Source organism: Nanorana parkeri, unplaced genomic scaffold (assembly GCF_000935625.1).
Source record: "Nanorana parkeri isolate BGI_ZX_2015 unplaced genomic scaffold, ASM93562v1 scaffold158, whole genome shotgun sequence".
NCBI classification, from domain to species: Eukaryota; Metazoa; Chordata; class Amphibia; order Anura; family Dicroglossidae; genus Nanorana; species Nanorana parkeri.
In genome coordinates, this window is record NW_017306426.1 from 730,629 (window position 1) to 744,444 (window position 13,816).

The 13,816-nt window shown below is 44.5% G+C and overlaps 1 protein-coding gene across 1 annotated transcript in view; it reads left to right on the forward strand.

Annotated features, from left to right (window-relative positions):
- The first annotated feature begins 6 nt into the window (after positions 1-6).
- The window catches only part of MAML1 (mastermind like transcriptional coactivator 1), an 85,138-nt gene continuing 71,328 nt past the window's right edge, over positions 7-13,816 (forward strand). The window contains 1 exon segment of the mRNA XM_018554431.1: positions 7-380. Within this exon segment, the coding sequence (XP_018409933.1) occupies positions 63-380 (318 nt within the window). The 5' untranslated portion in view covers positions 7-62.

The window sequence follows — 13,816 nt, forward strand, 5'->3', positions numbered from 1 at the left end:
CGAGCGGGCGGAGAGGCTCCGGGGGGCAGTGAGTGAGGAGAAAAGGCACACTGCTCGCACACATGGCGGACTTCGTGGTCCCCCGGCACAGCGCGGTGATGGAGCGCCTCCGCCGGAGGATAGAGCTGTGCCGGCGGCACCACGGCAACTGCGAGTCCCGCTACGATGCGGCGGCTGGGGAGAGGCTGGAACTGGAGCGCCAACACACCTACCAGCTGCACCAGCGCTGCCTGCAGGCCAAGGCCAAGAGAGCCAGCAAGCACAGGCAGCAGCCGCCGGCGGCCAGCGGCACCACAGACACTGCGAGGGGGAGCCAGAGCGGAGCCATGGAGACCGGGGACAGCAACGGGGAGCAGTGCAGGAGCAGCACCCTCATCGCGGTAAGAGAGCCCTGCCATTCCAGAGCTACCACTGGCTGCCCCTTTTATTCCATGAGGAGCACTGCTGCCCCTTTTATTCCTTGAGGAGCACTGGGTGCCCCTTTTATTCCTTGAGGAGCACTGGGTGCCCCTTTTATTCCTTGAGGAGCACTGGGTGCCCCTTTTATTCCTTGAGGAGCACTGGGTGCCCCTTTTATTCCTTGAGGAGCACTGGGTGCCCCTTTTAATTCCTTGAGGAGCACTGGGTGCCCCTTTTTTATTCCTTGAGGAGCACTGGGTGCCCCTTTTTATTCCTTGAGGAGCACTGGGTGCCCCTTTTTATTCCTTGAGGGGCACTGGGTGCCCCTTTTTATTCCTTGAGGGGCACTGGGTGCCCCTTTTTATTCCTTGAGGGGCACTGGGTGCCCCTTTTTATTCCCTGAGGGGCACTGGGTGCCCCTTTTTATTCCCTGAGGGGCACTGGGTGCCCCTTTTTATTCCCTGAGGGGCACTGGGTGCCCCTTTTTATTCCCTGAGGGGCACTGGGTGCCCCTTTTTATTCCCTGAGGGGCACTGGGTGCCCCTTTTTATTCCCTGAGGGGCACTGGGTGCCCCTTTTTATTCCCTGAGGGGCACTGGGTGCCCCTTTTTATTCCCTGAGGGGCACTGGGTGCCCCTTTTTATTCCCTGAGGGGCACTGGGTGCCCCTTTTTATTCCCTGAGGGGCACTGGGTGCCCCTTTTTATTCCCTGAGCGGCACTGGGTGCCCCTTTTTTATTCCCTGAGCGGCACTGGAAGCTCTGTCATTACGTGGGTGGTGCTGGGTACCCTGGCACTCCGCGGACGGCGAAGGTTACCCTGGCACAACTAAGATGGTGCTGGGTTGTTACAACTTTTTCAGCACTCTGTCTGGTCGGAGCTGCCGGCTGTTGCTGGTTCCCAAGGACAGGCCGAGGAGGCTCCTCATGATGCAAGTAGAATTTATTTAGCAACATGGAAGGATTCACTTTCCGTCCACTAACCTCTCTGGGATGATTTTCTACCTGGAGTCCAGTTATAGGAATGGTTTTCTAAGTTACTCTGGGTAGACTCCCCACCAGCAGCCTCCTTTTATACATTCACTTGCACTTAACCATTTCCTGTGTCGGTTAAGTTCTACACTGGGGGTAGTGGTTACCTGTAGTCAAGTCTTGGCAGAGGTGGTACAGCTGTTTCCTCAGTTGCCAGGTCCTGGTGGTTTCTGGGGACAGTCTTGGGTTTTTAGAGCATTTGTACCGCAGAGATGTCAAAATGCACTTTGAAAAAAAATCAGTGCAACCTCCTAGAATAGTTCCATTTTATAGGTTTATTTGTCAGGTTCCCTGTAGACCTCCATTTTTATCCTGTCAGTTGAAGAGGCAGTGGGTTTTCCTCAGTATTACCCTCTGTATAGTTGCCAACCGAGACTAGCAGCATCATTGTGACTGCAGAGAGTTTGCAGACAGTTGTATGCAACTGTGTCAGTAGCAGGGGGTTCAGCAGGGTCAGCCTGGCTATAGTTGGCAAGGCAGACCCTCCACAATCGCCATTAGAATGCATGTTCCCTTCTGTCTGTGACTGCAGTTCCTTTGTAGGAATTACCTGGTGCCAGCTTCCAGGAGTGGCGGTAAAAAGCTTTCATTCGGGTCATTGTGGGGATAATTGGCAGTAAATCCCATTTTGATTTTGCGGAGAGTAATGGATATTTATAGTCGGCATACAGCAAAGGAAAAAGAAGGATCTTATTAGGGTCACCCTGTGTATAGTTGGCAATACCAATAACCATCTCCCTTTTAAAAAAAAAAATGTTCTTGCACTTAATACCTGTGGCTGCATAGAGTTTATGGGGATTAGTGCATGACTGGCGTTGGCTGCCAGCAGTGTTGGTACTATAGTTTCATTAGGGTCACCCTAAGTGTAGTTAGCAACAGGGCTCTTCATCAAAATCGTCACTTTTATTTTGTGGGCATCACTGCCATGACTTTGTAAACAGGTGACTTAAGTCCGCTCCCAGCAGAGGAGAACGAATTGGTTCATCAGGCACTCTGAGTATAGTTGGCAGCCTAGACTATCAGGAGTCTCCCCTAAAACATGTATTCACTTATGGGGAGTAGTGGGTACATGGAGTCAGCTCCCTGCAGAGATGCTTAATCAGGGTCACTATGGGTATAGCTGGCAACTGAGACCCTCAACAGCCTCTGTGCCGTATGTTCACTTCTTGCATTGAACACCTGTGCCGGCAGTGACTTTGTATAGGTTAGTGAAGGCTTGCCGTCAGATCCTTCCACATGTCAGAAAAGTAGGGATCACTGGCACCTCAAAGCGCCTTTATTGACGCATGCTCAGTATCACATAACGATGATTTTGGGTAATGCATGGTTTCCTTCATCAGGCAAAACTTGAAGGGACCTTGCGTGGCCCTGAAACCTTGTGTTATGCGATACTGAGCTTGCATCAATAAAGGCATATTGATCAGCATACTGGAGTACCAGTGACCTCTTTTCTGATATTGCGGTGACATCAGTTTGTCACTGCTGCATCTACCTATTCCAAAGGGACTAACTGGTCAGGAGTGCGATGGGACTTGGACATTAATCTCCTAGCACATGTGGCACAACTGTTTTGTAAATCGCTCCTGGGGTATAATTGTCAACTGTTGATTCCTAACATCAAGATTTTGAGATATTTCCCTAGATAGGTATGGAAAAAGCAATAGAGTTGTGTTCCCAGAAAAGGTTCTTGTCCTGGCTGTCAACATTAAGTTTACTGGGAGTAGTAGGCACCTGCATGTATTGGGGAATATTTGTCCAATATGGCCATTTACAGCCCAATGTGGGAACATCTGTATGGTTTGCAGGTCCCTCTATGGCCCTGGCAGACACTGCTGGCCGAGTCTGCTGTGTACAAAGTTGATTGACTGGGATAGTTCTTCCTGGCCGATTGCTGGTTTCTTTAGAAAACTGACACTGGCATTCATCTCTCCTCTATAGGCACAACCATGCAAACTTTCATGTGTAGAAGCATCTTTGCTTAGATCGCTGGACGAGGTTGTGGATGCACGAATAGGTGCGATCTGTAGCCAGCTGTAGTTGCCAACTGAGATCAAAATAGATAATGCTGGATGTCTTCCAGCCCTGATATGAGACGGGCATCTGACTTGCTGTAGCTCCTAATGAACACTGTGACAAGCTAACAGTGTGCACTGAAGTCAGAGTAGTTTGGGTAAAGGATAGGAGTAGGGCTGCAGCTAACAATTAGTTGACCAATTTATTTTTTCAATTAATTGAATAATTGATTGTATTTAAAAATAATTGTCCCTCTCACTAATCGATAATGAGAATCGTTGCCAACTATTCTCTATCGATTATAATCGATTAGTTGTTGCAGCCCTAGATAGGAGCATGTTCAGCTATGCAAGAATAAAGGTAAAGGCAGACTTCAGCTTGAAGATTTAAAGCTGAACCTTGGAGAATAAAAATGTGTACCCTTGCATCGGTTCTCCCTTCACCCTGCAAGGGTTTACAGCTGCTTTTGCCATGTGGACAGTAAGTTAAGCTTGCCATTCACTGCTCTGTTTTTTTTCTTTCAGCCCGCAGCTGTGAGCGCGTTGATATTGAGGAATTACCACTGTTTCTTTTGTATTCTGACAGCAGCCGCCGGCCGCTACCAGCATACCTGAACAGAGCTGGCAGCTCATTGGCTGCCGGCTCTGTTCGTACAAAGATTTTCTGACTTTTCAGCTGACCAGGGGATGCCAGCCCAAAGGGTATCGAAGGTGGTACCCACTGTGCACATTGCGGCCGGTTCTTGAAGAAGCGGCTTGTTTTTCGCACTGTGTGATATACTTGCTGCCTTCTTTGCTCCTCTTGCAGCCAGTGCTCTTCTTTCCTGTTCAAAACACTTTAATGTAGGTGGGCCCTCAGCCTCGTCCTGTACAATGCTGGAATGCTGATCCTGCATTATACAGGATGATGTCGGGCAGTAGCTCCGGGGGACTGGTTGGCAGTGTGGAGGAAGCCTACAGGAATAAAGTAAATATATCCCATTTATTCATCTTCCCCATAGACAGAATGAGAAGTTTCCCTTACATGTGGAGGGAGCCCATTGCACAGGTTAATATTTTCCCTGTAATTCAGCTTTACGTTTCAGTTAGCCAAGGGTTAGGGGCGTTTATTGGCCTTTTTTTTTTATTACTTTGTCACTAAAATACCCCATACCAAGAACTGTGCTGGCAATGAAAACAAATCTAGACTGTACTAGATCTGCTGAGTAAGTAAAAAAAAAAGTAATTTAATGATGTGTCCTTGCTGATATAGTTACACATTTCCAAGGATAGTTCCAGATTCTGGGATCTTGTCCCTGGAAATTCTCGTGTCTCCTTCATGTCCACAGTAACTTTGCAGATACTACGGTAGTAGAAACCTGGAGGTAGAATGCAACAGGGTGATGACTTTTAAAATCTCAGCCCTCCATTGTCACTTTAGTTATACCTGTGTATCCTCTACAAGGAGTAGTGGATTCTAGGAAGGGTTTGGAGTGACTTATAGAAGTGGTGTGAACCTGTGTTCAAATCCTGCATCCAGTGGTGTTAAGTGTAGATACTTTCTCTGCATGTGAGTCTATGTATGAAGGAACCGCAGGTTTACATTAATGGGCTGCCTGCAGAGTGTTAATACGTCGTCAGTCTGTAGGTGTAGCTGCTTACAGAAACCATTACAACCATCATATACCACTTTCCGCAACACCCTTGTCCTCCTATGTCAGCAGTAACTTCATAGGGATTAGTAATCGAGTTGGCACCAGCAGATCCTGTCATTCGGTTTCTTGGTCACTTCGTGAGCATAGCTGCTGTTGGAGATCCAATGCTGCTGTTCAAATGGTTGAATAAAGCTGCCCATACACTCCGCCTTTTTCTCAAATTGTTTTCCCCATCCACGCTAAATATTTATCATGAGTGGGCTGCCAATGCATTGCGACAACACACACACACACACACACGCGTGTTCCATTCATGGCAGGTGGCAAGATGCGTTGCGTTGAATGTGTGTTGCTACAATGCATCGGACTGAATGGGCCCTCAGACTTGCGTGTTCTGGATCAGTAACTTAGTATGCCGTGCAGATTTGAAGAATAGAAATAAAGGTCCTTAGCTACTTTTTTTTCTGTTAAAGTATTGACAGTAGATGGCATAAAGGCCAGGCAGCTAGCATTTTGTCAGAGAGCTCAGTAAGGTAAGGCTCCATTCTTCTCTTATTGAACACTTTGTTACAGCCATTCTCAGTGGGTGATGCTGCAGTCAGAGAGTATGTATGTGCTGCTGAGAACAGCTATGGAAGTATAATGTTAATGCAGAGCTGTACAAATCCCAGGAGCCAGGTGACCAATGGAGCTGGCTGCTAAAAAAAATCCTGCTGGCTCCTGGATTGGACAGATTGGCTACTGATTTCCGTATTCATTTGTTTCCCCATGTTAGACTATGTCCCCATGAACCTTAAAGCTGGACAACCACTAGTTGAATTTCAGCTGAAATGTGACTAGTGTGTGGCCCAGCCGACACTCTCCGGTATTCTTCTTTCAGAATACAAGGTCCTCACAGAGAGAACTTGCTCTTTAGCGTGGATGGGGGCAATCAAGCATTTTTCTCTTTTGACTGCAGGACCAGTGTATGGCCAGCATAACAGAGAGAGGCAACCTGTTTCTAAGTACTGGGCATGCTCACCCATGCTGGATGAAACGGCACAGTTATATACGCTTGCTGTAGGTCGGCTCAGTCCCGTGGATAGTGTGCTTCCTCTGTCAGAATCTAGTTTGATGTTTATTAGGAATGCAGCAGAACTTCTGAATGTCTTCCTTGGATGGCAGTTTTTATTTAAGCTTTCCACGTGGCCTGGAGAGTTTCAGCTGTCTTCAGTGCTGGTGCGGCTAGTCATCAGTGGCTGATGCCAATGTTTGTCATTTAGGGTCCCAGCTTCCTGTTGGCGGTAGTAATGGAATAGTCACTGCCCACAGGTCTTTCCTCCATTTAAAAGTTACCATGGAGTTAAAAAGAAATATTTTTGTACTTTCAATGTGGACGGGCGTCATGGCTGTTTACTTAGGATTTATCGTCGTCTTGTTCGGGACTGGTATGGCAACTTATTGGTCTTTATGTCACGTTATGCCAATTATGATTAATGGTTGGTAAATGCTGGTTTCTGATGGATTTGCTGGCATATAACATGTTTAGTTTTCCTCCTTTGATTCATACAGTAATACTCAGGGATAGTAAATGTGTATTTCCTGCTGCTGAGCTTGTAATGACACTTCAGTCTTTAATGGGAGATTCTGCCAATGCTGATATTTTAGTTATAAGTGCAAATGTGCGGGCTAAATCATCTACTGACATCATTTTGTTATATGATGTCCCCATCTTTCCAAAAAGTCTCAGTCCCCATGCTGCATTCTTTCTATTAGGGCATAAAACAAATCTCACCAGGGAGGACAAGAGCTCCTTGCTGGTTGTTGCACAGATCCTGGATCTCCGGTGACGGGGTTTCATTTTCTTAGGTCCAGGACGGATGTGATATTTTACGTTTTCAGTTTTGATGGATCTTTAACACCGTTGCACATTTACATGCCTGACATTTTAAGCAATGGTAATATCTGGGGGAGGGCATTGCTGCTTGCTGGCTCTGAATGAGTTCATGCCACAGTACTTGGTGCACTGAGTCAGTGACCCGCCGCGTCGTGTGAGGAAATGAGTGAAGATTACAGTAAAGCGGTGTCAGTCACTGTGCAGGATCTGAAGGGTTAATGTAGTCATGGTGCGTCAGCCAGCGTCACACAGTGATTCACATACTGTAGGAAGTTGCACCATGGGGTATTCCAGAGCAGCAGTGTATAGCAACTAACAGAGTAGGTAAGCTGTGCCATGTACTACTAGATGACCACACTTCATTGGAAAAGGTTTAGCCTGTCTGTGCATCTGTTTTGTAGACTACATGTGTGTCCGTCCGTCCGTATGTCCCTCACTAACCTAGTGATAAAAACTTGAACAAAGGAAGCTCTGGACTCTTGAATATTAAACCTGTTCGATGCTGCTTTCTAATTTTGTTCTGAATAAATACATTTGATTGCTAAAAGTAGCACAACGTCTTATGATACTGAGCATGTCCTCTGTATACACCAATTTGGTGTTCTGATATACAACCTAATAGAGTTTACTGCACACAGTGTAGATCCCTTTCACTGACATATAGTCATCTTTTGTGTTTCCTTGTACAAAATACTGAGTGGAATAGAATATCACAGACTTAATTTAAAAAAAAATATAAATACAAATGCAGTGTTACAAACATAAAGTTTACTTCAGAATAAAACTGCATGCACAATTTTTTGCATTTCGTACTGCACTGGAATGCACAGCATTGTGGTACCGTGCAGGCGATCACACTGTGGGTGGAAGGCGTGTTTGAAATGAATGGTATTGCAATGCACCTCCTGCAGAAGAATTTGTCAGGCCAAAACCGAATTTTTTTTTTTCCCCACCTTTTTATAGAATTTAAAAAAAAAATGTATTGTAAGCACATGGAGCTTGAAAAGCTTCAGCCAGTGAATGACAGCTGCCAGTGACAAGATTCTGCAGACGGCAGCTGAATGTAAATACAGCAGGTTTGGGCGGGTGCAATAGCCAGCCTGCTATTGGCCATTTCAAATTGCAATAGCAGGCTAGCTATTGCACCTGCTTGCTGTGCCCTCCAAGCGTGGAGGAGAGAGCTAGGGGGATCCAACCAACTAATCGATAATGAGAATAGTAACCAACTATTCTCATTATCGATTATTATCCATTAATCGATTAGTTGGTTGCAGCCCTACTATGCACTGAGCAAATTTTGGCTGCTTCTTGATGAACTGGCCGAAATTCGTTCAGTAGGTGGTCCTGTCCATAGGCTCCCATCCGAAATCGGCTGACTGAAAAAAAGAAGCTGGGTGGAAAATTGCCTGTCGAACAGTGCCTACATCCAATCAGATGCAGGCACTTTTCAGATATTTTGACAGCTGGCGGGCCCGACTGTCAAAATACAATAGCCACAGTGGGAGATTCCTCCATTCACTCTGTTTTTAGCCTGGATGGGGGAATCTGTGTTTTTTTTTTTTTTTCCTGTTCAGGCTGAAACGTAAAAAAAAAAAAAAGTTCAAAAATGTATCTTTATTTGTGTATCACTCAGCTGTGATCCTCCAATCATCTCTGAATTCATGCTGACACTGTCCTTCCTTCTGGAAGGTGGCTACTTTTGTTTCCCATGGTCAGTTGTGTGTGTTGTAAAGTAGCCCCCGCTACTTTATAACACACACTGAATTTTTAGGATTTATCTCCTTAGTTTAGTGCCACTTTAAGCTCAGTATACAATGTTAGCAGCCTGAAAGCTGTACGGGAAAAAATGGAACAGATTCTTCCGTCCACGCTGAGCAGAATGGATGAGGGAGTCCCTGCTGCTATTGTATTCTGACAGTCGGCCCCACCAGTTGTCAAATTACCTGATTGTTATCTGATTGGATGCATGCACTATTTGGCAGTTTTCTGCCCAGCTCCTTCAATTTTTCATGTTGAATGTTGTGCGTCAGGAAACGCATGAACCAAGCGCTAGGCTTGGCATTGGTTAGACATAATTGCGAATCTCCCACCTACAGACCTACTGGTGAGACAGGCGACTGATGCTTTCTGCTGGAAAGTGAGAAGCAGTCTCTCATAACACAGCACAGAGGAGCAGGGTCCTTCTTGGCAGCGTGCACTGGTCGCTTGTCTCACCACTAGGTCTTGTACCCCCCATGCTCCACCACTGTAAGGCATTGCAGCATTTATAAAATACTATACCACTAGTGGTGGTGGTTCTGCTTGCCTGGAACGTGGGTGCCCCCTGTGGCCAGGGACGTTCTGGATGCCAGAAGACTTTTTAACATTTTTTTTTTTTTTGCAGTTGAAATGTTGACCAGCTCCGTGGAAGTCATCATAAGAACTGAGTTTATAATATCACTTTATATCCTTTTGTGTTTTTGGGGGGGGTTACTATGTGTTTGACAGTAATATCGTTGTAATGTAAAGAGCACTACTGTGACATCACACAGGAATCTTCTTCATTTCTCCTAATGTTTGTCATATTTAATGTATTGATGCATTAATAGAAACCAGACCTAGTTATCCTGTTATCTGAATGTTTCTGATTCCAAATCTGAAACTTGCATTGCCATTCCTGTCACTTCGGCCTGTTTATCTCCTAACAGACCTCAGACTGGCTCAAATATCAACTTCTTGTGGCACCAAGCCTATGGCATCCTCCTGTTTCTCTCGGATTGGTTTGGCAGCCTGGTCAGGGCCGCGTCTCTGTTTGTATGTGTGATAAATATGCCTGGGTAGACATCTTTTATGGAGTGGCTGTCAGCTGTAAAGCCGTGAGGTTTGTTTGCATTGGGTTGGCACAGTCCGATTTGGCAGGGAAGCAGAGGTCTGTCTGCCCCACATCGTTAGCAAAGCATTTCAGCTACAAGCGAACACGTAACTCATCTCAACTATCTCCTGCAAACTTAACGAGTCTTGAAATTCTGGCATGGCTGCTTTAAGTTGCTTGACGGCTCCATTCCGTTTAGTCACCAGCCCCTTCCGGGTTTTTTTAAATTTACATCATGATCTGTACTCTTTTATGGAGTGTCTCATTTAACCGTCTACTTATGTTCATGGTATGAGCATACAATTAAATGGCCCTGCTGGTGAAATGTCACATCTGCATGTGAAGAGGAAGTTGGGTATGTTCAAGTTAGTGCCAGGCATATTTGGAAGGTTTTTACTCTGGAAGCTGACAGCCTTGCATGCGTTTCTGCTGTCATTATGAGAATGGGGATTAACCCTTTCTGGCCCGACTGAAGAAAAGATTGAGTGAAGTGCCTTGCTGTTCAGGTCCGTCTGTATAGCTGATTTAGTTTTCTGGCTTGGAAACTCCTATATGAGTCACTAGGAGTTTCTGTGTGGTGACAATTGGCGCTGTCATGTTTTTCCCTGATACCATATTCATCCGTTTTGCTAGGGATAACAGGTTAGGCGAGGCATTTAAAAGTTTATGTATGTTTTTAAAGTGATCCTGTGAGGATAAAATATGGGAGCTGCCATAGGTGATGAACTGTTTAATACTCATTCAGGTTCTGGCCTACTGACTGAGTTGCTGACCTGGAATAGATGTGCAGGGTAGACAGAACTCCAGGCAGAATGGTTTTGTGATGTGCACAAAAAAGTTACTTGTAATGATATATATTCTACATCTGGATCACTGATGTGTAGTGTAAAATTATGTAAAAATGAAGTTTCATTCCAGAAAGTACAGCTATCATTGTACCTCCAGTGTTGTGGCTCTCTTACAGTGAAGGGAGTCTGTTGTTTACCCTCCCGTTCCTCTCCTCCTTGTCCATTCACAGAATGCTTTGTATGCTGAATACAAGGCGTCCTGTGAAAAGAAAAGGGGAGAGTGGGTGGCTAAATGGTAGTAATGAGGTCTGCAGTTCTTGTCCATGCAGAGATCGCCTTGTATTTTATAAATCGGATACAAGGCGATGTGTGAATGGACAAAGGGGAGAGGAAAAGGAGTTCCTTCAGTGTATGAGAGCCGCAGTAGTACAGTACTAGCTGCACTTTAAGGCATGAATGAAATCCATTTTTTACACTGCACAGCAGTGATCCTGGCGTTGGCATGTAGTATTACAGGTAACTTTTTTTTTTCTTTTTTTTTCTTGCACATCACAAAACCATAAATTCTGCCTGAAGTACAGCTTTAAACTCAATGTACATGTTACAATCAGTATTCAATGCAATTTTAGGAATAGCTAAACTACCCTATAAATTATTATCCAATCGGGCAGGCCCTTGCAATATGTAGTTGGCAGGTGTTAAGGAGATTGTACAGTCAGTGGTGAACTGTGCTTCTGAGTGCAGATTGTTTCTTGGCCTTCGAATGTACCCTTTAATTATATGTGAACCTAGTCACTAAAGTCTCATATCAGGTCCAAAATGTTAATGTAATTTCCTGTTATAGGGTGGTGACCCTCTGTCCCCAATTGGGCTTCTGTGTTTTCATAATGTCTTAGGGCTTCCAATGGAGATCATTTTAAAGATACAAGAAATCTACCCTCAAAATTGCACTAGACAGGAAGTGGCTGCATAAGATTAAATAGAACGGAGGATGAAAATAGGTGGAAACCGTTTTATTTGTATTTTATTGGAAAGGGCAATTGTCTAATACACAATAGTTTAGTAAGCCATCTGCTTTAAAGTGGAACTCCAGCCAAAGTTTTTTTTTTTTTTTTTAACTTTTCATTGAGGGAAAGTTTGTAAGCTCTCAACTGTTTTTGTAGAAATTCCTTATCTTTGACAGAACAAGAAGTGGGTTTCTAAGGATGGTCATACACTGCTAGAAATTCTAATAGTGGGTTGCCCTGCAGGATTAATGACAATTTTTGGCCAATTGGTGACTGCAGCCAATCAGCGGGTGCTGGCTGTCAGAATACAATAGCCTCCAGCGCGAGATTTGTCCGTCCATGCGTTTATTATGGCATCTATAAAAAAATAATAATTTTATAAAAAATTGACTAGTGTATGGCCAGCTTACCACTTTCCTGCTTTGATCATTGTTTCGAATTGAGTTCCACTCTTAGGGTACACTCTTAGGGTACACTCACTACATTTACATCTCGGGTATTGATATTTGTTTGTGTAAAGGGTAATCTTTGCTTTGTGACAAAAAAATATTTATATTTGTTTGTGACTTGGTGATCTTTGCTTTGGATAACAAGACACAAAAAAATCATAAGAAAGAACTCCAGTTTCACAATGTAGAGTTTTTTGTTTTAAAGTGAGAAGCTATTATCACAAAATACATCCAGTATTCCATCCTTTCCTGGTATTAAGTGATTGTCTCATTTCATGACATCCTGAAACATTCTGAGCATGCCTCCTGCGTGACGACATGCTACTGGACTTCACTACTTTTGCAGAATAAAATAGGTCATCATGGTAGGTGAGATTTTCCTGGGGTAAGAGGAGTGGTCATACTTGGAAACAAAAATCCAAATCTGCATGTATGTATGATGCAGACATAGGATAACATAAAAATAAGGTTGTAGTTTATCCCACATAATGGTATTATGTTCTTGTGGCCTTTGGAGATGGTGCTTAGGGAAGTTCTAAAGGCTCGGTACACTAATGCAGATTACAAATAAAGCATTTTGATGCCGCCCCTTTTAAAGGACACTAGAAGCTGCAAACTGGGCAATGTACAAATGCAGTTTGGTGCATGGTTTACACGAGATACGTTGCCTTCCATTATGCTTCATGTAAAAAAAAAAAAAAAAGATTTTCAGATGGATCTGTTCATACCAAAGCATTGTGCTGCTTTGCACGAGGCTTACTTGCTGCATTTAGGTGTGCTGGCTTGCATTTTACCCTTTAAGTGGTTTAAATGACATCCTTAAGGGTTTTAAAGTGCGGTGACCCACAGTATATGTTCATTGCTGTTGATTCTGAATGATACCTCAATGCACAAATACAGTAGCAAGGGTGTGGAAATAAAAAAAAAAACAAAAAAAACTACTTGTTAAAGTACTCAAGCAAGGGGGCCCAATCTATTTGTCCCTCGTGCCAATCTTCTTGTGATACAAAAAAAATAATTTGAACCCAAAATGTATTTAACCATGTTAAGCGCTTCTCATTGGTCAGCACGGTCAGGTACATTGCTCCTTTCTCACTGATTACACAGAGCAGATCAGAGAATGGGTGTTGACCGGTCTGCTCCCAGCTCTCCATCCTAAAGTCATTTGCCGTGGTCCTGGGGAACCCTGAAAACCACTGCGGGGAGGAGGGTGGACAAGCAGGCTACTACAAGTTAACGGGGTGGCTGTACATCCGCCCAGATCACTTGTACAAAACGAGCAGCAGCTCCTCCTGCTCCCTCAGCAGGACTAAATGTAGGAAAAAAAATAAACCCACCTACCGATAGGGTGATAGGTATTGGGCATCCTTGAGTAGACCATAATACTGTGCTATAGTGCTCCACAGCATAGTAATGAAAATACTGCGGGGAAAATTTATCAAAACCTCTGCCCACCTCAGTCTGTGACTGGACAGTAAAGTCAGAAGCAGTATAATGCTATATACTGAGTTTGGGGGCACAGGAGTACATTACCAAATGTACTCCTGTGACCCAAAAGGAGAAAAAAAAGCAAGAAAAAAGATTTGGTTAGTTCTCTTCCAGGAGTTGTAAAAATTATCCCTTGCAGTGGGGCTAAGTGCTGGTTTTGGTCTAGACTAAAATAAAGATGATATACTCACTAGATCCCTAGACCCGCCTGGCTGCGAGGCTGGGCCCTGCAGCCTCCTCTCTCCCTCTCTCCTGGGCTCCGGCATTCTAAGGACCTATGAT